This window comes from Lepus europaeus, chromosome 1 (assembly GCF_033115175.1).
Source record: "Lepus europaeus isolate LE1 chromosome 1, mLepTim1.pri, whole genome shotgun sequence".
NCBI classification, from domain to species: Eukaryota; Metazoa; Chordata; class Mammalia; order Lagomorpha; family Leporidae; genus Lepus; species Lepus europaeus.
Window position 1 is genome coordinate 178,188,349 of NC_084827.1, and position 24,756 is coordinate 178,213,104.

The 24,756-nt window shown below is 61.7% G+C and overlaps 1 protein-coding gene across 1 annotated transcript in view; it reads left to right on the forward strand.

The window, feature by feature from the left end:
* Nucleotides 1-24,749, forward strand: part of MROH2A (maestro heat like repeat family member 2A) — a 37,007-nt gene extending 12,258 nt beyond the window's left edge. The window contains exons 12-41 of the mRNA XM_062193704.1: nt 30-149; nt 358-468; nt 2,038-2,185; nt 3,039-3,079; nt 3,327-3,468; nt 3,592-3,644; nt 4,064-4,171; nt 4,754-4,873; nt 5,612-5,734; nt 6,632-6,784; nt 7,189-7,311; nt 8,649-8,728; nt 9,836-9,944; nt 10,685-10,780; nt 13,512-13,616; nt 14,471-14,594; nt 14,929-15,047; nt 15,386-15,538; nt 16,275-16,429; nt 17,455-17,614; nt 17,698-17,891; nt 18,176-18,313; nt 18,714-18,822; nt 21,149-21,298; nt 21,371-21,553; nt 22,459-22,614; nt 23,263-23,391; nt 24,046-24,148; nt 24,255-24,320; nt 24,628-24,749. Of these exons, the coding sequence (XP_062049688.1) occupies nt 30-149; nt 358-468; nt 2,038-2,185; nt 3,039-3,079; nt 3,327-3,468; nt 3,592-3,644; nt 4,064-4,171; nt 4,754-4,873; nt 5,612-5,734; nt 6,632-6,784; nt 7,189-7,311; nt 8,649-8,728; nt 9,836-9,944; nt 10,685-10,780; nt 13,512-13,616; nt 14,471-14,594; nt 14,929-15,047; nt 15,386-15,538; nt 16,275-16,429; nt 17,455-17,614; nt 17,698-17,891; nt 18,176-18,313; nt 18,714-18,822; nt 21,149-21,298; nt 21,371-21,553; nt 22,459-22,614; nt 23,263-23,391; nt 24,046-24,148; nt 24,255-24,320; nt 24,628-24,749 (3,693 nt within the window). The remainder of the gene's footprint in view (nt 1-29; nt 150-357; nt 469-2,037; nt 2,186-3,038; nt 3,080-3,326; nt 3,469-3,591; nt 3,645-4,063; nt 4,172-4,753; nt 4,874-5,611; nt 5,735-6,631; nt 6,785-7,188; nt 7,312-8,648; nt 8,729-9,835; nt 9,945-10,684; nt 10,781-13,511; nt 13,617-14,470; nt 14,595-14,928; nt 15,048-15,385; nt 15,539-16,274; nt 16,430-17,454; nt 17,615-17,697; nt 17,892-18,175; nt 18,314-18,713; nt 18,823-21,148; nt 21,299-21,370; nt 21,554-22,458; nt 22,615-23,262; nt 23,392-24,045; nt 24,149-24,254; nt 24,321-24,627) is intronic.
* The last annotated feature ends 7 nt before the right edge of the window (nt 24,750-24,756 follow it).

Below are 24,756 nucleotides of genomic sequence, written 5' to 3' on the forward strand. Positions count from 1 at the left end.
CCCACCCCAACCCCTGTCCCCCCGCCCAGGTGCGGATGGCCATTCTGCGGATCATCAGCCAGCTGGCTCTGTCCGGCTACCAGGACAGGATCAAAGGCTGGGGACTGAAGTATGTGTCGGTGCAGCTGACCTTATCCACGTACAAACTGGTGAGTGGCCCCAAGGCCACACCGGCAGCCACCGCATCTCAGAACTGGTTGCAAAGCCCTGGGGACACCACACACAGTCCCCCCGGCAGTACACACACACACACACGCACACAGCTCTGAGCAGCCTGGGAACCCCGCATCAAGAACTTCACCCCCAAGACCATGACAAGCCGAGCCCTCAGGCAGGGACCACTCGCTTTGTCTTCAGACGAATTGCCGGGAGAGCTTGTATCATAGGGACCTGGAGGAGAAGATGGTGCACAAAGTGACCATGGACACCGTGAAAGTCATCACATCTTCCGTCAGTGGCATGAGCAACGTGAGTGAGCCCTGGCCGCGGGCTGCTCCCAGGGGCCGGGGGCTCTGGGCTGCGCTGCGCCAGGAACCAGTGTGCCCAGAACGTGTGCCGCCTCACTTCTACCAGCCCACTGCTGAGGGTCCCGGGGAGGGGGGGGGGTCTTGCACATCCCCTTGCTGCGTGCTCATCTTTTTTTTTTTTTTTTTTTTCCATCTCCGTCTCCCCTGTGCAGGCTAGGGCAGGGCCTGGCACACAGTAGGTCTAAATGCCTGAACTGCGTCTGTTGCCTCAAAACCCCTTCAGGTCACAAAGGCCGTGTGTGTGTGTGTGTGTGTGTAAGGAAGTGATTGTTTTTTTTTTTTTTTTTTCACAATCAAGGGTACAGACTAGGAGGTCCCAGGATGACCCCAAGGAGTTCATAGGCTACAGGAGGAAAAAAATGGTCATATTTAAGTGCAATAAATGTGAGATAGCAAAAAGACAGAAAAAAAATTTATCACGAGAACTTCATGAACAGAGTGATTGTCCAGTAAGTGGGGCCAGAGCCTGGCTGCTCCCTGTCCAGCGGCAGGTGCTCCCTGACCATTGAATGCAGAAGGACTGAGAATAATAACAGCCCAGCGCGTGGAGAACCTGCCATAGCACGTGCCGCACAGGTGCAGCCTCACTCGGCTTTGTCAGTGAACCCATCGGGCGGGCTCCTTTACTTCCTTGATTTTGTGACACCTGATTCTGTAGGCGAAGAAACTGCAGCTCCGAGGGACCCATTACTTTTCTCAAAGCCTCACAGCTGCTAAGCAACACAGCCAGGATAAAACGCCTTTTCCTGTTCCCAGGGCCGCTTCCCTGGGGGAGCCCAGGAGCCCGGAGGTTTTAGTTCTGGTGGGGAGCACGCACGGCTCCAGCCGCTGCACCTGGTAGTTGGTAGCACAGGGTCTCACCAGGAGGGGATCACAGTTAGCTGGGGTGTCGAATGCTCAGCCAAGGAGAGGCGCAGGGACGCAGCCCCAACATTCTGTGTGGGTCCAGGCTCTCCGGAGAAGCGGGGCCAGCAGAAGTAACGAAAGTCAGGGTTAGTGAAGGCGCTGGCTCCTGCACTTGTCTGAAGCGTGTGGGGCGGGCTGGACACTGAGGCAGAGCTGCTGCTGTAGGCCAGCAGAATACCTTCTCCTCCTATCTCCATGGGAGCCCAGTGTCATGGCTCACGGGACGACCTCCCGTGTGGGGCGTGGGCTTTTGTCACAGCTGCAGAGCTCCTTCCCGGCAACACCTAGTGTCCAATTGCATGACTGTAATCGAACCCATAACTCCGGCCACCACGACCAGCTGGCCCTGCCGGGTCATCTGCCCAGCGTGCACCTCTTCTACGGGATTTGGGATCAGAGAGGGGTTCAGGGCGAGAGGCTGTGGTGGGTGTGGGGTTGGGACTGGCTGACAGTGTATCAGTGGGGCACCGCTTGGGCACCCCGACAAAGACCGGGGTGGGCACACAGCCAGTTCAGGGCTGCAACAGGGTCAGGGCACAGCTCTGGAGAAGCGGGGCGGGGGCCTGCCCAGTCTCACCGGCTGACCTTTGGCCCCCGCTCGCAGGAGTTCTGGGTGAGGCTGCTGTGCTACATCATGGAGACGAACTACACGGAGGCCCTGGCGCCCATCTGTATCAGCCTCACCAACCTGGCGGAGCGCCAGCTGCAAAGCCAGGACGCGGAGGCCGGCGTGGCCAGCAAGAACAAGCTCGGTGGGCAGCCCTGAGCCAGCTGGTGGGAGCAGGCGGCCGCGGCCGGCTCCTCGTCACCCCCGACCCCACCCCATCTGTGCGTTACCCTTCTCCAGGAGCCATGCAGAACCTGCCCGCCGAGGGGTAGCTACACCCCTGGCCCACACCCCACCCCAGGCAGCTCTTGGCCTGGCCTCTCTCCCCATGTGGACTCCTTGGTCCTCTGCTCTGTCCCACGTCTCTGAGCCAGCCAGGGGCACCACAGCCTCCCCACCCCATCCCCACCCCATGGTCCACCTGCAGTGGGCACCATTAACACCAGGCTCTTGGATCGCCGCTGTGCCCACCCACCACCACCACCCATGTCTCCCTGCCTCCCTCCCAACTCTGGCTTCCAGGGGGCCGGGTGGGGCCAGGGATCAGGGCATGCAGGGAGACTCTAGGACCCAGGGATGGCAAAGGTCAGAGCCCATGCCCTGAGCTGGTCTTGGAAGCCTGGTGGGGGGAGCTGGTGTCTCCCGCACGCCCCTCCCACCCAGACTCTGCAAGGGCTCAGCACAGTGTTTGCACTCCCAGAGCTGCAGACGGGTGGGGGAGGGGCCGTCCGGTCACTGTGGCTCAGCAGAGGCCCAGGGTCACAGGAGAAGTAAGACACAGTCATGGTGCCCACGGGCACGGCCAGAAATCGCCCCGGCTAGAGCCCAGCCCTCCCCTCTTCCCAGGATGAGCCAAGGAGAAGGAAAAATCCCCTGGGTGATCCATTCTCCATTCTGGGGGCGCCATGGGACGGTGCTGGGTGCAGCCGCCTGTGTGTGGGGGGGACGGGGTGTGGGCCAGGCAGCCCCAGTGGGCGTTGTGTCTTTTTCTTCCTCAGTGGACCTACCCACCCCTCAGAAGCTGCTGGCCCGTCTGCTGGTGAGTGGCCATGCCCTGCGTGCCTCTGCCTTGAGCTCATTCGCAGGGCCCTAGAAGGAGGCGGGATCCAGGGTGCAGTGAGGGAGCTGCACAGCGGGCAGGACAGGGTGCGCCAGGCCCAGGGCCATCCTCCTGGGGAGATGTGGCGTGGGCAGCTTGCTGCGATGGCTGAGACCTGGCCCGGGTGCGCTAGCCCCTGGAAGCCCACCAGCCCCCCCCCTGCTCCACGGCCCCCGGCGCCCTGCAGGTGCTGATGTCGTCACCCTACAAGGGGGAGGGCCGCGGGGTCGCCATGCTCAACCTGCTGCGGACGCTGAGCCAGAGCATCGTGCCCTTCATGGCCGACGTCTGGGAGACGGAAATCCCACTGCTGGTGCGGTACCTGGAAGGTGAGCGCCTGCTGGGGACTGGTCACGTGACAAGGATCCACGTGGGAGGAGGGAAATGCCGTGAGTGCCCAGTGCACGGCAAAGGAGCTGACCTAGAGGGTGACCACGTGTGTGCTTCTGCAGAACACACAGAGTTTACTTGGAACCAGAAGGCCTGGGAGGACAAGCTCTTTCAGGTACACAGGTGACCCGGGGCGGGGGGGGGGGGGGAGTCGAGGAGCCTGCCCCCGGGGAGCCGCCTGCCTGGGGAGGGAGTGAGCCTGTCCCTGGGGAGCCACCTGCCTGGGGAGGGAGTGAGCCTGCCCCTGGGGAGCCACCTGCCTGGGGAGGGAGTGAGCCTGCCCCTGGGGAGCCACCTGCCTGGGGAGGGAGTGAGCCTGCCCCTGGGGAGCCACCTGCCTGGGGAGGCAGCCAGGGGTGGCCCCTTTCCCACCAGCCACCAGAGCCACGGAACAGGAGCTGTGGAGCAGGGTGGAGGGGCTGAGGCTGGGGGAAGGGGACCCAGGCAGGAGGACTCACTGCTCGGGGAAACACCCAGTTCCCAGAGCCCAGCAGGCATAGGGCCCCCTGCCGCCCACATCCTCTGCCTCCCTAGTTTCTAAAGCACTCTCTCAAGAAGACCCGGGGGTCCACCTGGATCCTGCGCCTGAGCAGAGAGCTCAACAACCAGATGGAGAACTTCGACAGCCCCTCCGTGGAGAAGGTCCTGCCCGCGGGGCTGGAGCACTTCCGGGAGGCGGTGGGGAGGGTTGTGCTGTGTGTGTGAGGCCGACTGGGCTGTGGAGCAGTCTTGGGTTGGGCAAAGCCTTCCTAAATACAGCACTGTGGGGGCTGCTGCTGTGGCGCCGTGGGTAACGCCGCTGCCCACAACACCGGCATCCCACATGGGCACAAGTTCAAGTCCTGCCTGCTCCACTTCTCACCCTGCTTCCTGCTGATACACCTGGGAAAACAGCAGAAGATGCGAGTACTTGCTCCCATGCCACCCATGTGGGAGACCTGGATGAGGCTGCTGGCTTCAGCCTGGCCCAGCATAGGCTGCTGTGGCCCTTTGGGGAGTGAACCCCAACAGACGGAAGAATTCTCTGTGTCACCCTGCCTTTCAAATAAATCACACAAAAGGCAGCCCACAGGGTGGGAGAAATGGCTGCAAGCCACGCCTTTGATAAGGAACACACACAGACGCACGCACACATGTCATGTTACATCGTCTTAGCAGTCCTTAGCCGAACTTCCTGGGGGCGGGCTGGCGGGGCCTGAGCCGCTGCTCCCTGGTGCTGTGCAGGGCTTTCTGTACCAGGCCCTGGGCTTCACCTTGGCCATGGCCCCGGAGGCCGACAAGGTGGAGGTGCTGCTGCTGGAGCTGCTGTACAAGACAGACTACAGCAACGGCTTTGACCGGGAGGTGAGGGCGCCCCAGCCCCCTGGGCTCCCCGCGAGTTCATGCACCTGTGTGTGTGTATGTACACGTGTGTTTGCCTCCTTGTGCATGAATATATACCTGGGTGGTCCTTGTGTGCATGTGTATACATGTATGTGTGCCTGTGTACACGTGTGTAGGCTGTGTACATGTGTGTGCCTTGTGCGCATGAAATGTGTGTGTGAATGTGTGCCTGTGAACATGTCTTGTGCATGTGTGTATGTCTGTGTATACTTGTGCATGTGCCTCTGTGTATGCCTGGGTACACGTGTGTAATGTGTGTAGATGCATGCATACACACGTGTGTCTCATGCATATGTGCGCCCATGTGTATACATGTGTGCACACCTATATGTACACGTGTGTGCATGTATGTAACATATATGAATGTATGCCTCGAACATGTGTCTGCACGTGTGCGTGTATGTGTGTACATGTGTATGTGCCTCTGTGTATGCCTGGTACATGTATGTAGTGTGTACATGCACGTGTGTATGCAATGTGCATATGTGTGTGCCACATGCATGTGCCTATCTGTGCATGTATGTGCAGTGTGTATGTGTATACATGCATGTGTGTCTTATGCATATGTGTATGTGTGCATGTGTACCACATGTGTGTGTCTCTGTGTGTACATATGTGTATGCCGGTGTGTGTGTGTGTTCTGCTCGCTGGTGTGGGCCCCTGCCCTGCCCTCACCCTGGCTGCGGGGTCTCCCTGCAGGGTGTGATTGTGTGCTTTGGCCTGTGTGCCCGTGGCCAGGTGAAGACGGTGCTGAACGTGCTCCAAGACTTCGAGGAGCGGATCCAGGAGTCGGAGCAGTCCTGGCAGATCGGGGCTTGGCGGGTACGATCTCAGCCAAAGAGCACAGGTTAGGTGTCTCCGGGACCCAGCCCTGCCAAGGAGCCCCAGCCCCAGGCTACTCATGGTTTGCTCCACAGGCGGCAGCCAGGGCTACTGGGTGCTGGCTGGGAATGCCGAGCCCTGGGCCCCACCCGGTCCCACAGAAGCTGCAGCCCTGCTCGGGGGGTGCTTGGTGGGTGCTCCTCTTGTGTTAGCACCTCTCCCACGGCCCCATCATCTGCCCCTCGCTGCCCTGGGGGATGGTCCCATGGGCTGGCTGAGCCCCTAGGAGAATCCCCAGAAGCTTTGCCCTTGGACTTGAACCCTTGCCCCAGCGTCTGCTTGTTTGTGTGGGGAGCATTGAGGGCGTTCCAGGGAGCGTCCGGGCTTCTGCTCACAGCAGGACCTGAGACCTGGATCTCATGTCGGGGCAGGGCATGGACACCTTGCTCCCCGCCCACCGTGGGTTTGGCGGCCTCCAACACCTTCTCCGGCTCTGAGAATGTTCAGAGTGCGCGGGCACCAGGAGGGTAGGGCCCAGGGTAGCTCCACGGCATGGAGGAGCCTGCACAGCCGCTGTTCAGGGCTCTCCACACGACCTCCCACGCATGGCTCCTGGCACCTATCACTCGCCTGAAGTCCTCCAGGGCGGTCTGTCCTGTTCCTGGTGCCTGGTATGTAGGAGGTGCCTAATAAAGGTGATTGAATGAATGAATGAGAGCATGAGCAATGGAATGAGCGTCTCGGGCACCCAGCGAGCCGTCAGTTGCAGCACCTTTAGCCGACTCAATGCCTCCTCTGGTCGTGTGGCCACAGACTCATCCCAGAAGGTCAAGTTGAGCAGCCCCTGCCCACCCCCTCCAGCCCAGTGGCTCTTCCCTTTTCTCATTGTCCCTGCAGAAGGACCACCCCTGGGGGCGGGAGACTGTGAAGAGCGCCCTCATGGTGATGTACAGCCGTGTGGCCTCCTACTGCCACCCCCAGCTGCTCCTCACCCTCGTGGACAACCCCATCACTGCCAAGATTATTCACCACTACTCCAGCAGCTGCCAGGTACCCACACCTGGCACCCGAGCAAGGGGTGCTCCTCCAGCCAGGTGGGTGGAGTCACCCTCTGTCCCCGTCTGCACCTCCTCCTCCCCACTGAGGTGACCCCAGCACCTGCGGAGACAGGTGCCCAGAGCTATGCTGTTCTCTGCACCTGAGGGTCGTGCAGGGGAGCAGGTGGTGCTGAGTGGGCCAGCATGACACCCCAAGAGCCACAGGATGAGCCCCGACCCTCCCCAGCCTCTCACTCCCTCTGCGTGGGCCCAGGCATATTCATAACAGACAGGAGATAGGAGAGACACAAAGGCACTGGCTACTTTTTTGGAATGGCAAGGAGGAGAACACGTAGAGGTGGTGGCCAGAGTGCCTTGGGGCAAGCGGGCTCTTATTCCCACCCCTCCCCCGCACAGGACATCAGCCTCAAAATGGCCTTCATGAAGAGCGTTGCTCAGGTCACCAGCGCCATCAGAGGCGTCCAGAGTCTGGAAGACTTCCAGTTTGCCCACAAGGTGACCCTCACCGGCACTATCGCGGTGAGTGGGGCCAGGCCTCCTCCGTCCCAGGGTGGCTCGGGCAGGACCCTGGGCTGCCCGGCTTCTCCCTCGTCAGAATGTTTGAGAGGTTCTGGGGGCACCTGCGGGACAAGGGGGCTCAGCCCCGTTTTGCTAGGCCTCACTGGAGGGGCTCTGAGAACCAGTGTTGGGGCTGATAAAGGTTTTCAGAGCCAGGAATCCATTGGAAATCCAGGGTGGAAGACTGGCTGTGCGAAGACCCAGGGTGCTCAGAAGTGGCTGGTTCAGGGGCAGGTGGACAGGGGCACCATGGGTCAGGCCAGCTGTAGTCTCGATGTCCCTCCATGGGAGACACTTAGGGGACAGTGACGTCCTAACTGGGGTGGGGGAGAATGGGCTTTGAGATCAGCGGATCTGCTCCTGTCAAGGAGCGCAGGTGCAGGTGGGATCGTGGTCCAGGCCATGACGGTGTGTGGCCTGTGAGTGAGGTGACAAATACTCAAATGGCCCTTAGTGGGGATAAAAGGTTCTCCACCTGGTGCAGGACCCGGGGTGGCATCAGTAGATGTAGAAAATGTCACCTGTGGACCGGCGCTGTGGCTCACTTGGTTAATCCTCCGCCTGCAGCGCCGGCATCCCATATGGACACCAGGTTCTAGTCCCGGTTGCTCCTCTTCCAGTCCAGCTCTCTGCTGTGGCCCGGGAGTGCAGTGGAGGATGGCCCAAGTGCTTGGGCCCCTGCACCCGCATGGGAGACCAGGAGGAAGCACCTGGCTCCTGGCTTTGGATCAGCACAGCGCTGGCCGTGGCGGCCATTTGGGGAGTGAACCAACGGAAGGAAGACCTTTGTCTCTCTCTCTCACTGTCTACAGCTCTACCTGTCAAATAAATTTAAAAAAAGAAAATGTCACCTGTGCAGGGGCTGACGGGCCTAGTGGGGCAGCCAGCATGCTCCATCCCCAGGCCTCCCTGTCCTCGAACCCCTGCCAGGGCCTGGAGGGTGGAGGCAAGGAGGGGGAGGGGAGGCGGTGAGCACTCACCTGCTTCCCGCCAGGTACTGGGCGCTGTGCACCTGGCACCTCAGGCCAGCGTGGCCCAGTCCTGGCACACAGGCCGCCAAGCCATGTTTTTCAGAGAAGGGGCCCGGCGCCCACAGCAGGCCTGGGCTCCCCTAAGACACCAGAGAACCTGGGAAGAAAGAAAGAGGCTTGGGGAGCCAGAGCACTGTGTGCGGGGGGCCGGGTCTTCTGTGCACTAACCCGGGGGCGGGGGCACTGCTGCCCTCGCTGTCACTCTCCGAGGCCTCCCGGGACCCGGGGCAGCAGTGGTTCACTGCCCTCCCTGTTTGCGCTGGACAGGCGATCATCAAGGCCGAGCCGCCCGACCAGCTGGCTTCTCCTGTGCGGACCATGGCAATGGACGCGCTGGCCCACCTGAGGTGAGCGGGCTCCCGCCTTGGTGCTCCTACAGGGGTCACACCCTTCTATCCCCTGGGACACACACACACAGCCCGCCTCGGTAGCAGGGCGCAGGGTCTGCTCCAGCGGGCTCCATCCGGAGTTCTCGGCACGACATCCAGCTGGGCAGTTCTCACCGTGCTGGGGCTGAACGGCAGGAGGTGGCCGGTCCCCAGCTGATCACACACGGGCTGTTCTGAGCCTGGAATCTCGCGAGGACACTGGGAGTCGGCTTGGCTCAGGCCACACGTGGAGCACTGTTTGTTGATGGGGTTAACACAAGGTGATTCAAAACCCCAGGGTTTGCTTTCCTGGAGCTGCTGACCCACGAGTGGGTTGGAAAGGAGCCCTGAGTCTGTGGGATGAGTACCGCGCTCTCGTTGGTCACGGTTAGGACACTCGCAGGGGCAGCCTCACACGGAATGGGCAGATTTGATAAGCGGGTGAAGCACAAGACACCCTTAGGGGCAGGAGTCCCACGTTGACCTAGGATGGTGGCTGTCAACTCTGGGGGCTGCCTGGAGCCAGTGGTGGGGGGCTTTGCACAATGCTGATATCTTGGCCCCAACCCAGTCCATAAGGAAGGATTCCTGGGGCTGTTAGGAGCCCTGAGATCCTGTTATAAAGCAGGCTTGTGGGCCACGGATGAAGGTGATGGAGAGGAGGAGGTAGCGCACACCAGGTGGCTGGCTACACCTCAGTAGGGTTTGTGAAGACACAGCGCTCAGAGCCAGCCCCAGGGCCCCTGACTGAGTAGGTCTGGAGTGGGGCTGTGGAAGCGATGCTGCTGCAGGTCCAAGTCTCTCACACCTTGGAGAGCCCTGGGCTAGAACCAGCCTGCCAGGGCAGGTTCCATGGCAAGCGGTGAACAACAGGTGTTTTCTGGTGGGGCAGTCACAGGCTTAGAGCCGGCAACAACAGGAAAGGAGGCCTTGACCTCTGGATGCTGGCGGCTGGGCGGAGCCAGGGTCCCGGGGGAGGGACACCTGTCTGAACGCCAATGCGCAGTCCACGCCCAGACTGGGCAGCGGGCAGCAGGGCCCCAACTTCCCGGTGACCCCTGCCTTTGCCCCCGCTTCTTTCCCCAGCAAGCTGAAGCCTTTCTACTCCCTAGAGGAGAGCAGTGAGCTGATGGACATCGGCATCTACTCGGTGATTTCTCTGCAGCCCCCAGGAGGGGACAACGAGTCCATGAAGGTAGGAGCCCCTGGGCACCGCGCTGGCCGGGGCAGGGGCTGGAAGTCCACGCAGACACAGGCAGCGCCATGGGCCCAGCTCCTGCCCCACCGTGGGTGCCTGTCGGTCAGGGTGGGGTAATGCCAGCCGCTGTGACGGGCACACCCCCCAATCCCTGTTTATTCCTCACCCAAGTAAAGTCCAGTTGTCAGTGGGAGTGGGTGTGGGGTCGCTTCACGCAGTTGTTCAAGAACCCAGGCTGACAGAGGCCCCGCCATCGTCCACACCACAGGGCCCGGGGACATCCAGCCTGGACCTGGGGGAAGAGGCAGCACAGGGATTGAGCAGTCACTTTGCCTTCCTCCCATTGGCCAGAATGCATCACATGGCTCTACCTAGAAGCAGGGGCTACTGGGAAATGTAGTCCCTAGCTGTTTCCCAGTGACACCGAGGAAGAGGAGGGCAAATCTTTCATGGCCACCTCTGCCTTAAGGGCCTGGCCCCAAATCACGGGTCAGGAGAAGTGGGCTCTGGGAGTTTTAGGACAGGGATCCCTTTTCAAAGGCCGTGTTGTACTCCACGCAAGAGGCAGAACAGGACGTAAGGGGCCCGGCCTGGGCAGAAGCAGACGGATGGCAGAGGGTGACAGATGGGTTCCAGAGCAGCCCCAGCTCTCAGCCCTGGCGTGGATGTCCCCGGGGGGGGGGGGGGGATGGCCATGTGCGGCCCCCACTGCTGCCCAGCTTTCTCTCCCGGCACAGGCCCTGTATGGGAATGCCCTGAGTGCCCTGGAGCAGCTGATGGAGAGCCTCCTGCAGAGGCACCTGGACCCCAAGGGGCTGCAGGAGATGGTGCACGTGAGTTGCCCCACAGGGGGCCAGGAGCCAGCAGGGGCTGCCCCTCCAAGCCAGTGGCCCAGGGTCAGATCCAGGGGCACAGGTGCAGGCAGCAGCAATGGTTGCAGTCATTTTATTGTGATAACATTTTTTAAAAAAAGATTTGTCTATTTGAAAGGCAGAGTTACAGAGAAGGGGAAAGAGAGAGAGAGAGAGAGAGAGAGAGAGAGAGAGAGACCCTGCATCCTCTAGTTCACTCCCCAAATGGCCACAACGGCCAGAGCTGGGCCAGGCCAAAGCCACGAGCCAAGAGCTTCTTCCGGTTCTCCCAGGCAGGTGCAGGGGCCCAGGACTTGGGCCATCTTCTACTGCTTTCCTAGGCCACAGCAGAGAGCTGGATGGAAGTGGAGCATCTGGGACTCGAACTGGAGCCCATACGGGATGCTGGCACTGCAGGCGGCTTTGCCTGCTACACCACAGCCCCGGCCCCTGTGATAACATTTCACATTTGCTCAAAAGCTCTAAGATACCCTCTTCATCCAGAGAGACTGTTTGTAACATTTTGCACATTTTCTTTCTCTGTCTTCCCTAGTTCTGTCTTTGTCTGTCTCTCTCTCTCTCTTTCTCTCTCTCTCACACACACACATACACACACACACATCTTGAATCACAGAAAATTAGTTGCAAGGGTGGGCATTGCGCACAGCAGGCTAAGCCACCCCTTGGGATGCCCACATTCCATATCAGAGTGTCCACTCGAGTCCCAGCTGCTCTACTTCACTCAGGCCTCCTACTAGCGTATCCTGGGAGGCAGCAGATGATGGTCCAAGTGCTTGGATCACTGACATCCATGTGGGAGATGGATGGAGCTCTGGCTCCCGGCCCCAGCCAGTCATCTGGGGAGTGATGGAAAAATTCTCTATCACTCTGTCTTTCAAGTAGATAAAAATAAACATTTTGAAAAAAGAAAATTAGATTCAGACATCAAGAACAAGAACATTTTCTTATGACAATGGTACCATTGCTCAGTGAGGAAACAACATTCACGCAATGCTAAACATCTTTGGTCCAGATTCAAATTTCACATCACCAGTTGCCCTAAAAGAGTTCCTAATAGATATTTTCTCCCTGGTTCAGGACCTAATTCATGATATGCACTGCGTTCAATTACTCTGTCTCTTTTTTCCTCTTTAGTCACAAACAATTTCTGTCTGTCTTTCATATCTTCAGCGTTTTTGGAAGATGTGAGATAGTTTTTTGTTTGTTTTTAAAGCAGGTTGTTTGCTTTCTTGTCACCTGTTAAGATCCCTTATCCAAAATGCTTGGGACCAGAAATGTTTCTGATTTCTCTTCTGCATTTTGGAATGTTTTCATAAAAACAGTGCGATATATTGGGAATGGGACCCAAGTCTACACAGGAAATCCGTTTATGTTTCATGCACACCTTACACTTGTGGCCTAAAGGTGATGCTTTTAAAAAGGTTTGTGCAGGAAACAAAATTTCATGGTGTACAACCTCCCACTTGGGACAGTTTTCCACCTGGAGTTCAAAAAGTTCAAAATTCTGGAGCATGTTGGGTTTCACATTTTTAGATTAGGGATGTCCAACCTATATTGTCTTTACATAGCAAGAATATGTAGAAGCAGAGGCTGGCACCGTGGCGCAGCCTGTTAAGCCTCTGCTTGCAATACCGCATCCCATATGGGCGCTGGTTCAAGTCCCGGCTGCTCCACTTCCAATCCAGCTCTCTGCTAACACACCTGGGAAAAGCAGCAGACAATGGCCCTAGTGCTTGGGCCCCTGCACCCACATGGGATACCTGGAAGAAGCTCCTGGCTCCTGATGTGGGCGTGACACAGCCTGGCTGTTGTGGCTATTTGGGGGGGTCAACCAGTGGATGAAAGTGTGTGCTCTCTTTCTCTCTCTCTCTCTCTCTCAACTCTGCCTTCAAATAAATAAAGCGACCCTGCAGTCTTGAGCTGTGCCTGTGGACTCCCTTATGTCTCCTCTGCTCCGTCAGTCTCTGCCGCCCGTGTGCTGTGGCCGTGTCACAGGGCCACAGGCTCTCAGGGCAGTTGCGTCGTCTTGACAAACCCACCCTGGATCATCAAGATGAACCCTCTCTGTCCAGTCACATCCCTTGCTCTGAGATCAACCTTTTGATTTTTTCATCTTTTAAAAAGATTTATTTCTTTATTATATATATAGAGAGACCCATAACAGCCAGGGCTGAGCCAGGCCAAAGCCAGGAGCTTGGAACACCATCCAGGTCTCCCACATGGGTGCAGGGGCCGTCTTCTGCTGCCTTCCCAGGCGTATGGCAGGGAGCTGGATTAGAAGCAGAGCAGCTGGGAGTTGAACTGGCGTTCACAGGGATGTGGGCTCTGCAGGATGCAGCCAAAACCACTGTGCCATGATGCCGGCCCCCTGAAATGAACCCTGACATCAGAGCAGCCCCAGAGCCATCGGGGTGGGGGTGGGGGATGGGGCGGGGGGCTGTGCCCTTTATTGCAGGCAGACATCTGAAGCTAGGCCAGATGCCACCGCCAAGCACCATCCCTGGAGGCTCCAGGCACCATTCTCCTCTCCTGCAGCCTCATCTCGTTCTGTGCCGGGGCCCAGGGATAAAACCAGAGGTGTTGAGGACCACACGGAAGCCACCAAGTGGGAAGGCTGCAGAGGGCCAGGCCTGGCTGGCCAGGGCAAGGCCCCCGATCTTCATGGCCGCCCCTGTGCTCTGTGCCCTTGTAGCTCCTGGAGAAGTGGATCCTGTCGGAGAAAGAGTGGGAGCGGGAGAAGGCCATGAACCTGCACCTGCACCTCGTGCAGATCTACGTCCAGAGCATCGGCGTCTGCGTGAGTGCGCGCCCACTTCTGTGACGTCCCCCAGGGAATTCCTGTCTCCCTCCAGGGGAGCATGACTTTGGAAGCCAAAGTCGGCCCCAGACGCGTCCCCTGGGAAGAGGCCGCCAGGTGCTGGCCCCAGGGCCCCGCGGCTGGATGGGGAGGAGAGGGCGGGCTGGCCTGGGCTTGGTTCCGGGTTTTGTGGGGCCCGAGGCTCCGGCAGTGGTGAGGGCCCTCTTTGGGAATAGGGAACACAATCCTGGGTGCCATGTTGGCTGGGAAAGTTAACTGTTTTCTTAGCGTGAGAACGTCGGTGGCTACAGAGTCACACGTTTATGCGTGAGACCCTTTTCCTACACTTGTTGGCTCCTCCCTCTTTGCCTGTCCTCGGCAGTGGCTGTACCAGGAGGACGGTGGGATCCCAGGGCTCGAGTGTGGGGCTTGGCCTCGGTCCTGGGGCTGGGGAGACCCCAGGACGCATGAGTGGAGGTGGGGAGGAAGGCAGGGCGCACCTGGTCCGAGGTCTGTGCTAAAGGACGGTGATTGTGCCACCTGGATTCTCTGCTTCTTCCCCCCCAACACCCCATGCCCTCTCTCCCTTCCTGGGATGTAGGAGGGACTGGGAGGCCAAGGGCCCTTAGCGAGTGGGTGGGGAAACCGGATCAGAACCCGGGGCTGCGTTCCAGGAGCGAGACAGGGGACAGGGCACCGTATGGAACAGACACTGTCCTGACAGATCGGCCTCCAGGCGCCCAGCCATGGGGTGGGGAGGCCGGCGGTGGGGCCCTGACGTTGTCAGAGTGGGGCCGCCCCTGCTCGCTGTGTGAGGATGGAGCATGTGAGCACCGGACGGTCGGGTCCCTCAGATCCCCCTGAAGCTGGGGCAGTTTGGCACGCTGGTGGGACTCGTCGCCCCCTGCACCTGTGACACCCACCTGAGAACCCGCCTGGCCTCAGCCAGAGTCCTCTCCTGCCTGCTGGACCTCCACGGTACGCGATGGGCGGGACATGATGAGGGGGCGTGGCCTCGGGCTGCACAGGCCTGGAGACAGACAGGGTGTCCAGGAGAGGGAGCAGAGCGGGGAGAGCTGCTGGAGGCCGAGGCTCCTGCGCTCGGGTGGATCAGCCAGGGCCTGTGCTGGGCTGAGCTTGCAGACACCAAGGGCGTGGCAGAGCCGCCGGAGCTGAGAGCCAAAAGGCACTGCGGGCGGGCCGTTCACCAGCGACAGTGGGAGCAGAGGCCCCTGGGGCTGGGGGCGGGGCAGGAGGCTCTGTGGGTGCCTGAGCCAGGCCCTGTGTCCCCCCCACCACTACCACCACGCAGCGAGCCAGACCTGCTCCCTGTGGGGCGCTTCCAAGGAGAAGGAGCTGGAGAGGTGCGAGAAGGACCTGTGGGGCACAGATGCAGACTCGATTCTCTGCGCGTCTGCCCGAATCGCCAAGGTGACAGGGGGCTGGCCTAGGGGCACCTGGCCCTCGCACGGGGGCTGGGGTTCCCTAGCTGGCCGCTCCCCCACACTCCCCCTGGAGGTGGCTGCTGCCCGTGGCCTTGGGTCCGGCTGATGCCCTGTGTGTTGAAAAGGCCTGCAGCAGGCCAGGAACCCGCTGCGCTCTGGGCACACAGTAGGGCGTCACGCTCTCGGGCTGTGTCCTCCCCGCCCCTGCACCGTCAGCTGCCATGCTGACGGCACGCCGTCCAGGGGAGCCACACAGACGGCCGCCTCCGGCCGGAGCGAACTCCCTGGGGCAGGGCACCCCAGCAGCGGCCGCTCTGCTCCCAGGCAGTGTGCATGGAGTTCAGCAGCGACGAGCTGGTCTCCCTGGTCCAGAAGCTCTGCGAGAACATCGGGGCCTTGGGCCCGCAGCACGACAAGGCCTCCGTCACCTGGGTCAGCACGTTCCTGCAGACGCGGGCCAGGGAGCTGGAGGACAAGGTGAGGGGCGGGGCGCCTGGGCTGGGCGGGGCGGGGCGCCTGGGGAGGGCGGGGCGCCTGGGGCAGGGAGGGGCACCTGGGGCTGGTTGGGGCGGGGAAAGTGGGCGGGGCGGGGCGCCTGGGGCTGAGCGGGGCGGGGCCGGGCAGGTGGGGCGGGGCGCCTGGTCAGGGCGGGGCGGGGCGCCTGGGGAGGGCGGGGCGCCTGGGGCTGGGCGAGGGCGGGGTGCCTGGGGCGGGGAGGGGCACCTGGGGCTGGTTGGGGCGGGGCCAAGTGGGCTGGGCGGGGCGCCTGGGGCTGGGCGGGGCGGGGCCGGGCAGGTGGGGCGGGGCGCCCGGGCAGGGCGGGGCTTTGCGGGGGCGGGGTGGGGCCTGGCAGGGCGGGGCGCCTAGGGCAGGGCGTGTTGCCTGGGGCTGGGCGGGGCGCCTGGGGCTGGGCCTGGGGCTGGGCCTGGGGCTGCCGGCTGCACCCAGACTAGGGGACCTCACAAGGCTCCACCGAACCCCTGGCTGCCCAAGGGGAGGAGGAGAGATGTGGAGAGAGAGCACACGGAAGGTGTCCCGGTCAGCGTGTGGACGGGAGACCCGGCCCATGTGGCTCTCCCTCAGTGCAAGAAACCCAAGGAAATGCACTCAAGGCGGCGGGCGGGGTGTGTGCTGGGGGTCCCCCTACCGTCGGCCACGTGGGCAAGAGCCCCAGAGGCGGGGTGCCCGTGGTGATGCCCCGCCCCCTCCGCAGGTGGCCGAGATCCTGGGCGCCATCCTGGTGCACCTGCCGGTGGCGGAAGACCAGGACGTCCGGCGCCTCCTCATTGAAGGCATCCTCCTCCTGGCACATTACCACCAGGACACCGTCCTCACGGCGCTGCTCAGGCAGCCCCTGCCCATGGAGAGGTGGGTCCCCCGGGGGCGGGGCCTGAACACTCTAAAGCCTCCAGATCCCCGTGGGAGGGGCCGCCTCTGGTGCACCCCCCATGGTGCACCCCCCATGGGGCACCCGGGCACCAGCCCAGCCTCCTACAGCTTCCTCCTGTGGCGCTGGGGTCTGGCTCCTGTGGCTCCTCTGGGCCAGCACCCGCGGAGCCCAGTACCTGTGGTGGACAGTTTCAGGCAGGTGGCCCTAGGATCCAAGCAAGCCTTCTGAGATGCCTCAGGCCCTGTGCTCTCAAAGCATGTGGCTTGTCCGAGTCCCCGGAGGTGAACTGGCCTGACCTTCAGCCCCGAGTGACACGTGGCAGCCCCTCCTTTCTTGGCTTAATCTCTGCCAGCTGTGCCAAATTCCCATGTGTGGACAGGGTCTCCCCACATGTGGGGAGCATTATTTGGGTTGGAGCCAGAACTCACCTTGGGGTGGATGGGAGCACTTGGGTCCCTGCCATGCCTGTGGGAGACCTGGTTTGAGTTCCTGGTTCCTGGCTTTCGCCTGGCCCAGTCCTGGCTGTTGTAGGCATTTGGGGAGCGAATCAGCAGCTAGAAGACCCCTCACCATCTCTAAGCCTTTCATATAGGAATAAAATACATAAATACACATTCCAAAAGATGCGTTGGGAGGGTTAGGTGGTATACAATACCAGCAAGCTGCCTGTGCTGGCCGACGCAGGTTGGGGGTTTGGGGACAAGTCGGAAAGGTCCTCAGACAGTGGGCCGGCTGGGGACCCTGAGGCCACCCAGCAGGGCAGCCAGAGCTTCTGAGGGGATTATGGCTTTCCTAGGGGCACCGTGAGCCTGAACAGAGAAAGGGGGCCAGGCGGGGAGCCAGGGACCGAGGTTCTAGCTATACCATCTCCACTAGCTCACTCCGCTTCTCTGAGAGGCAGCCCTCGGGGTTCAGCCTCTACTCAGGGGGCTGCTGAGGGGGTCCAAGGGGATTCCTCCCCCCATGGCAGGAATCCGGTAACCCTTGCCCTGTGTCTGGGTAGCCACCTGACGGAGGTGTGGCTGGCCGTGGCCAAGAACATGCCCTTTGCAAGGACCATGCTCCGTGGCCTGATGGGCCGGCTACAGTCGCGGTTCACCCGGAGGGTCAACGCCACCTCCAAGGCGGACATCTGGCGCATGGCCGCAGTGGACCCCTTGATGGTGAGTGCTGGGGCTGGGCGCCGGGGCTCCTCGGGGTCTCGGGGAGGAGGCGCCCCCGACGCCTCTGGCCGGTCTCTCGGCAGACCCTGTGCACCATCCACCTCCTCGTTGAGAATATGGACAGCGATGACAAGCTGTCCGACCTGGTCCCCGACCTCATCTACACCCTCCTGCTGCAGCTGGGCAGCAGCTACCAGCCCGAGGCTGCCTCGCCCACCCTGAAGACCTGGAGGCTGGTCCAGCCGGGGCCCCTGCCCGAGGAGCTGACCCTGCAAAGGTGCTTGGGGTGGCCGGGCAGGCGGGCAGTGGGGAGGCCAGCACGGGGTGCAAGGCTGTAGCCCTGGGCAGGACTGGCCTCGTGCTGTCCCGCAGGGGCCCAAATGTCCTCTCCCGGTGGGGAGGAGTATTCTCTGGAAGCCGATCTTACTCCTTCCTGTGCGTCCAGCACGTGGGGGCTTCAGAACTGGCAGCCCCATTCTCTCCTGTGACCACACCCTCAGCCCCCTGGGACCCCAACCTCATGGAGCGGCAGCCACAGCCCGCGCCCCCGCCTCCTTCCAGGGTCACCGTGAAGTCCATGCAGCTCTTGTTCCGGAGGCTGCACAGCGAGCGCCTGCTGTGGGCCCTGGAGGAGCAGTCGGTGTGGACCCTGCTGGAGAGCAGCGAGACCTTCCTGCAGGGAGTGAGCCTCCTGGCCAGGTACGGCCAGTGCTCCCCGGCTGGGAGAGGCATCCCCCGGGAAGTGCACCCTTCAGCCATGGCTGAGTGCCTCGTTCCCCGGGGGCTGACCCGCCACGCTGACCCAGGGCCCAGGCTGGAGTGACAGCAGCGTGCAGGACAAAGGGAGCCCTTCATCGCAGGTGCCCTGAGGTCCCGGAGGGGAGGGGCTCGCCCAAGGCCACCAGGGCCAGGATGGGCAGTTGCTTGCTGCGTCCTCATCACGCACGGAGCAGAGCAGTCCTCGTTCGTGACCCCTGTATACAAAGGAAGTGGAAAGGGACCGGCAACCCCACCCGAGCCCCTGGAGGAGGAGGGAGAGGCCCAAGGTGTCCCAGGATCTGCCCGCAGCCAGCCTGTGAGCCCCGCGTCCTGTTTGCAGGCTGTGCGTGGGGTTCCTGGCAGGCTACCGGCAGAGGCTCTTGGAGCTTGTGCTCAGGGGCATGGATTCGGACGTCCTGAGCTGCCGCGTCAGCAGCACGGCGGTCTGCGTGGAGGTGAGGGCCCTGCCGTGGGCCAGGTGTGAGTGGAGGGGGGTGGGCGCCCTGGGCTCGCCTCCAGGGCAGGTGCTGAGTCTCTGAGGGACACCTGGGCCGGGGACGGGAGAGCTGCCTTCCGTTGTGTGTTCATTCACTCATTCATTGGTTCCTTCATTCATTCATCTCATGAGAGACTCAGGGTGGGGCGCTGTGGGGGGTGAAGGTGCTTGGGGGATGGCAGCCAATCCCTGGGTGACAAGGTGGTGCTCAGAGGGTGCACCTGGGCTCTGGGGAAGGCTTCTCCCAGGGGGCTCAGAGAGCAGGAAGGCAGGAGAGGGTGCCATGGCTGCTGGAGCTCTGCCGGGGCCCCGAGGGAATTGGCCAGAAAACTCAGCAGGAATCCCACTGACTGCAGGACGCCCGATACGCAGTAGGAAGCAGACAGCCCAGGCCTGGGTGGCGAGCCTTTTCTGTAGAGGGTCATATAGCAGATTTTTATTTGAGGGGTAAAGAGAAAGGGAGGGTGGAGATCTCCCATCTGCTGGTTCACTCTCCAAATGCCCACGACAGCCAAGGCTGGGCCAAAGCCGGAGCCAGAAGCTGGGCTCTCAGTGCAGGTCCCCGCGTGGGTGGCTGGGAGCCAGCTACCTGTGCCGTCCCCGGGTCTGCATCGGGGAGCCAAAGCCAGGAGCCGCCCTGAGGTCGCCTGGCGTGGGATGGGAGTGCCCCTCCTGCTGGGCCAGACTCGGCCTCCGGGAAAGGCCCCTTCCTGACTGTGCAGCCTACTGGGGTGTTGTAGCAGGACGTCAGCGCCGACACTGGCGGCGGCGGGATTCCGACAGCCGAATTGTAAACTTCGAGTGTGATTGTCATGTGTCACCCACGCCCTTCAGATGTTTTTTCTTACTTTTTAAAACGGCAACGATTCTTGGCTGTGGGCCATCCAGAAGCTCCCGGGACACGCTCGCCAAGCCTTTCCAAGTTCACGGGCTCCTCCCAGGGTGAGGCCGCCTCTGTAAAACCTCGAAGCAAAGGTGGGAAGGGAGGATCCCCAGGCCCGGGCGCTGCAGTCAGAGGCCCCGGTTGGGAGCCCGGCTCCTGGGTGCAGCAGCTGTGCAGCCACGGACAAGTGGCTTAGGGTCTCTGTGCCTCAGTTTCCACAGGGGCCGAACTGGAACCGCCCTAGCGGCTTCGGTGAGACTCCGACGCGGTAACATTCTCGTTGCCTGGCTGCCTGGCTCACTGCTAGCCGATGACTCCTGCGTAGGCTCAGCTTCTTTTTTTTATTTATTTTTTTTATTTTTGACAGGCAGGGTGGACAGTGAGAGAGAGACAGAGAGAAAGGTCTTCCTTTTGCCGTTGCTTCACCCTCCAATGGCCGCTGTGGTAGTGCGCTGCGGCCGGCGCACTGCGCTGTTCCGAAGCCAGGAGCCAGGTGCTTCTCCTGGTCTCCCATGGGGTGCAGGGCCCAAGCACTTGGGCCATCCTCCACTGCACTCCCTGGCCACAGCAGAGAGCTGGCCTGGAAGAGGGGCAACCGGGACAGGATCGGTGTGCCCCGGCGCCGCAAGGCGGAGGATTAGCCTAGTGAGCCACGGCGCCGGCCAAGCTCAGCTTCTAAGAAGCCAATGCCCTAAATTCTTCAAAGCCCGCAGGGCTGGATTATCCAGGGCTCCATGTCCCGGTGAGATGCGTGATAAGACGTTAGGACTTTATCCCAAAGGGCGCTCACCATCAGGTGTGTCTCAGGCACAACGCTGGCCTTGAATAGGAGCCCAGTAAACACTGCGGTAAACTGAGGCAGGCAGGATGCTCCTGCCGCGCTGAGGTCAGGCCGGGCCGGGAGCGAGGCAGGCGCAGACAGAGTGCCCGCCCTTCTCCTTTTCCCCTTAGACTTATGGATCGGTTGCTTGGCTTTCCCGAGATCCCTTTAAAACACACTCGGGTGCCTGTGCGTGCACGTGTGTGTGTGTGTGTGTGTGTCTGCGTACATGCACGCATGCGCACACACACTCCAGGGCCTGAGGTCTCCGCCAGTAGTGAGCCTCCCAAATAAATGAGCCACATGCATGCTCCCTGGGTGTTGCTGCTCAGCTGTGGGTGGGCGTGGCAGGTGCTGGCGTGTTCGCTGACACAGAGATGAACTGACCCGCACATTGCCTTACTGAATCCTCATGACAGCCCTGAGTCAGGGGCAAGGATATCACCCCCCACCCCCGTTCACAGATGAAGAAATCAAGCCCCCCGCACCCCCTACCCAGCGGCCACGCCATGAGCTGCCGAGGCCCCTGCCCTGTTGAGCTGCTGAGAGCAGGCCACGCCCCGTTCTCCCCTCCAGTTCATGGGCGAGCCGGTGCTGCACCAGGAGAAGCTGCTGAGGCCGGCGGTGCTGCTACTGGAGAGGGGCGCTGAGCAGGAGGAGGACGAGGCCCTGCGGGTGCTCTCCCTGCGCGCCCTGGGGAACATGGCCCTGGGGGCCCCCAGGAAGGTGCGCAGGGCCCGGGGGCGGAGGGCTCCCCCCAGGGGCTGGGGCGGAGGCTGAGCCCTCGTGGCCCTGCAGGTGAAGCAGTACCGGAAGCTCCTGCTGGAGACGTGCCTGGGCTCGCTGCGGGTCCCGGCGAGCACCCGCGCCACGGCGGAAGGCATGGAGGCCCTGACCAAAATCTTGGCCGAGCTCCGAGAAGGGGACGTGGGGGCCTCCTTCGACGCCATCTCTGAGCACTGCAGACGCTTCTTCGACAACGTGAGTCCACGTGGAACGCGGACTGAGGCCGCTCGTGGTCCCGTGGTGGGGAGGTCCGAGCGCACAGAGCGGCATCTGCTGTGGGGCTCGTGCTGTGTCCTCACCAGCGGGGGGGCCTGTGGCGAGCACAGCAAGTGCACCCACTTGGGCTCGCTTCCTCCTTTTTTTTTTTTAAAAGTGTTTATCTAAAAGGCTGAGTTGCAGAGAGAGACAGAGAAATCTTCCATTGGCTGGTTCACTCCCCAAATGGTGCAATAGCCAGGGCTGGGCCAGGGCCGGCCCAGGAGGCTGGAACTCCACCCAGGTCTCCCACGTGTGTGCAGGAACCCAAACACTTGGTCCCCTCCTGCAGCCTTCCCAGACCATTAGCAGGGAGCTGGATCAGATGTGGAGCACCTATGGCTAGAACTGGTGCTTGTGTTGCAGGCGGCGGGTTAACCTGCTGTGCCACGGCTCCGGCCCCTCTTCCTCTTGATATAAACCCAGTAGGGTCACCCTGGGGCTCCTCCCTCATGGCTCACCTCATTCTAATCACCCCCCAAGCATGTGAATTTGGGGACTGTTCCTAACTCTCGGGGGACACTCAGATCAGTGAATGAGCAGCACCTGTGTCATCCCCTAAAGGACTGATGCCCTCGGGAGAAGAAGCCCAGTGTCCCACGTGGCCTGCTGGGGCGACAGGCCGATCCCGGGATCTTGCACAAAAACTCAGTTCTGCAGCATCCCAGGGCTCATGGACGCCCCCGCCTTAGCAGCTCACGGATGCTCTGTGGGCAGCTGGGCCTTGCTAAGAGGGGCCTGTGTTCAAATCTGGCCCACGTCCTGGTCCAGGGAAGACAGTCTGGGACAGGGGCCAGCACCCAGGGTGCCGGGCACCTGCCCCAGTGTGAACCCCTCGGCCCCAGGAGAGTGAGCTCCTGCGCTTCAAGGCCTTCAAGCTCTTTGGAAAGCTGGCGATGGTGGTGGGCATTTCCAAGAAGCATTTCTTCAAGGGCGAAGTGAGGAAGGCCTGGGTCCCCCTGCTGCTGCACTGCCAGGACCCCTGCTCCAACACTGCCCAGGTGAGGCGCGTCCCCGAGGCCCGGCACCTGGGACCTGCGGGCTGTGCAGAGGGGCTGCCCAGGTGAGACGCGTCCCTGAGATCTGGGACCCGTGGGCCGTGCAGGGGGATCATCCAGACCCGCGAGGCCAGCTTATCTTGGGGACTCGGCTCTGTGGCCGCACCTTCTGCCCAGCCCTTCTCCCGGCAGACACTGCGCCTTGCGGCACTTCTCAGTGTTAGGACTCAGGGTTCTGGTTGAGACTCACCAGCGATCTCCCTCTCCACCTCCCAGTGGGGCAGGCCCATGCTGGGGCTGCTAGCACCCAAGGAGGAGGGGGAGGGGGATGCCTGGCCTGGTCTCCCCTCTCCCTCCTCCCCAAGGCCCAGCTCCTCCATGCTTGGGGCGAGGCAGAATGGCGTCTGGATGTGCTCCTGTGTCCGCTGCCTCTTGGGCAAATACTGGCTGCCTGGGACCCTTGCATGGGGACTGTTCACCTTGGGCTCAGGACCCCAGTCCCTTTTCTTCCCATACGGACTGGGGGAGGGGTGGTGAAGGGGCGGCTGAGATGGGGCCCTGCCCCTTCCCCCCACACTCCCCAAGCTTTAGGGGGTGTAGCTGGCCCCCTAGCTGCCTGATGCCGATCAAGCCGTGTCCCCGCCCCTGCAGGCCTGCACGGCCACCATGTTCCAGTGCGTGCACTTCTGGGGCTGGAAGTCGCTGGAGCGGCTCCCGCGGCAAGGCGAGGCCAGCGCCGACGAGCTGGCTGTGTTCCAGACAACCATGTGCTCTGTGCTGGTGAGGGGCTGCTTCCCCGTGACCCCGATTCCCTTCTAGCCGTGGACGGCAGGGGCAGCACTGGCCAACAGGAGAGGGAGGGCACTGCAGACGGCTCACGGCACACCTGAGCTCGCCCTGATGCACACGGGACTGCTGTCCGCTGGACGCGTCCCCGTGCGCGCCTGAAGACCCTGGCGTGTGGGTCTCCACTCGTTCTGCACCAAAGGAAAGGCGTCTTCATCCCAGGTTCGCCTCTGTGAGGCACCTGGGTGCCAGCCACGGATCCATTTTTAACTTCCAAGCAGCCACACTCAGAGAAGTGGGGAGACGTGAAACGGCCATAATAATTTATTTCATCCAGTCCAACATAACCACAATGGTCACTAATGCGGAATCAACATTCAATTGATGCTTTGCACTGTCTTGGGTCTAGCCCTCAGAATCCACGCAGCACACCACAGAGACCAGCCACATTCAGCGGCTACTGGTGGGGACCCCATAGTCCCACCTCCCACCCCCGCAGGGTCTCCCAAGAACGCAGCTGGGTGCCGAGGGTCCTTAACTTGCCCAGCTGGCTCGCTGTGGGTCTGGGGTGGCGCAGGCCGTCCCCGTGGAAGGCAGCACCCCGCCAGCAGCGTCCCCCCAGGCTGCGTGTTGTCCCCCGTCTCGCAGACCCAGAAGAAGCCGGCGGTCCTCTACTGCTTCCTGCTGGAGACGCTGACCTACGTCAGAAACAACCTGTCCAGGATCAGAATCGCCTCCTGTAACCTGGCAGGTGGGCCCCACGCAATCCCAGGGCAAGGGTCTCGTGCAGCACCACCGTCTCCTGCTTCCTGGCCGGCCTCCTACTGCGGGCCGAGTCCCTTTGGGTGTCGTTTTAGGGATTATGATGAAGCAGATGTCTGCCCATTACCTGAAAAAGCTGGACTTCCCCTCGCTCCGCAACTGTGAGTGGTGCAGCTGAGGCTGGGGCGGAGCCAGGCAAACTGGGCTGCTATCCTAGGGGGCGTGGCCAGGGGCGGGGTCTCCAGGAAGAAACACCACCTGCACCTCTTTGCCAGGCGGCATGCGCTTCCTCGGTGCCGCCGCTCGGCAGCTCACAGGTGCTTGCCTGAAGCTCTGCCCAGTTAGCCGACCTCCTGCCCGAGTGGTCTGTGGTGGGCGGTGGGCCCCAGCTCCTGCCGTCTCTGGGTTCCATACGCAGCGGGCAGCGTGGGGGGCAAAAGGTCCTTTCCCCTTTGCGCTCACCCCCAGCGCTCCAGGAGCTCCAGCTGGACACGGACCCTGGTGTCCGGAGGGCCGCCCTGGAGACCCTCAAAGTCTTGGACGGCTGCAGCCAGCACTGGGTTTCGGCTTCGCCAGGAGGAAGGTCCTAGGTGGTTC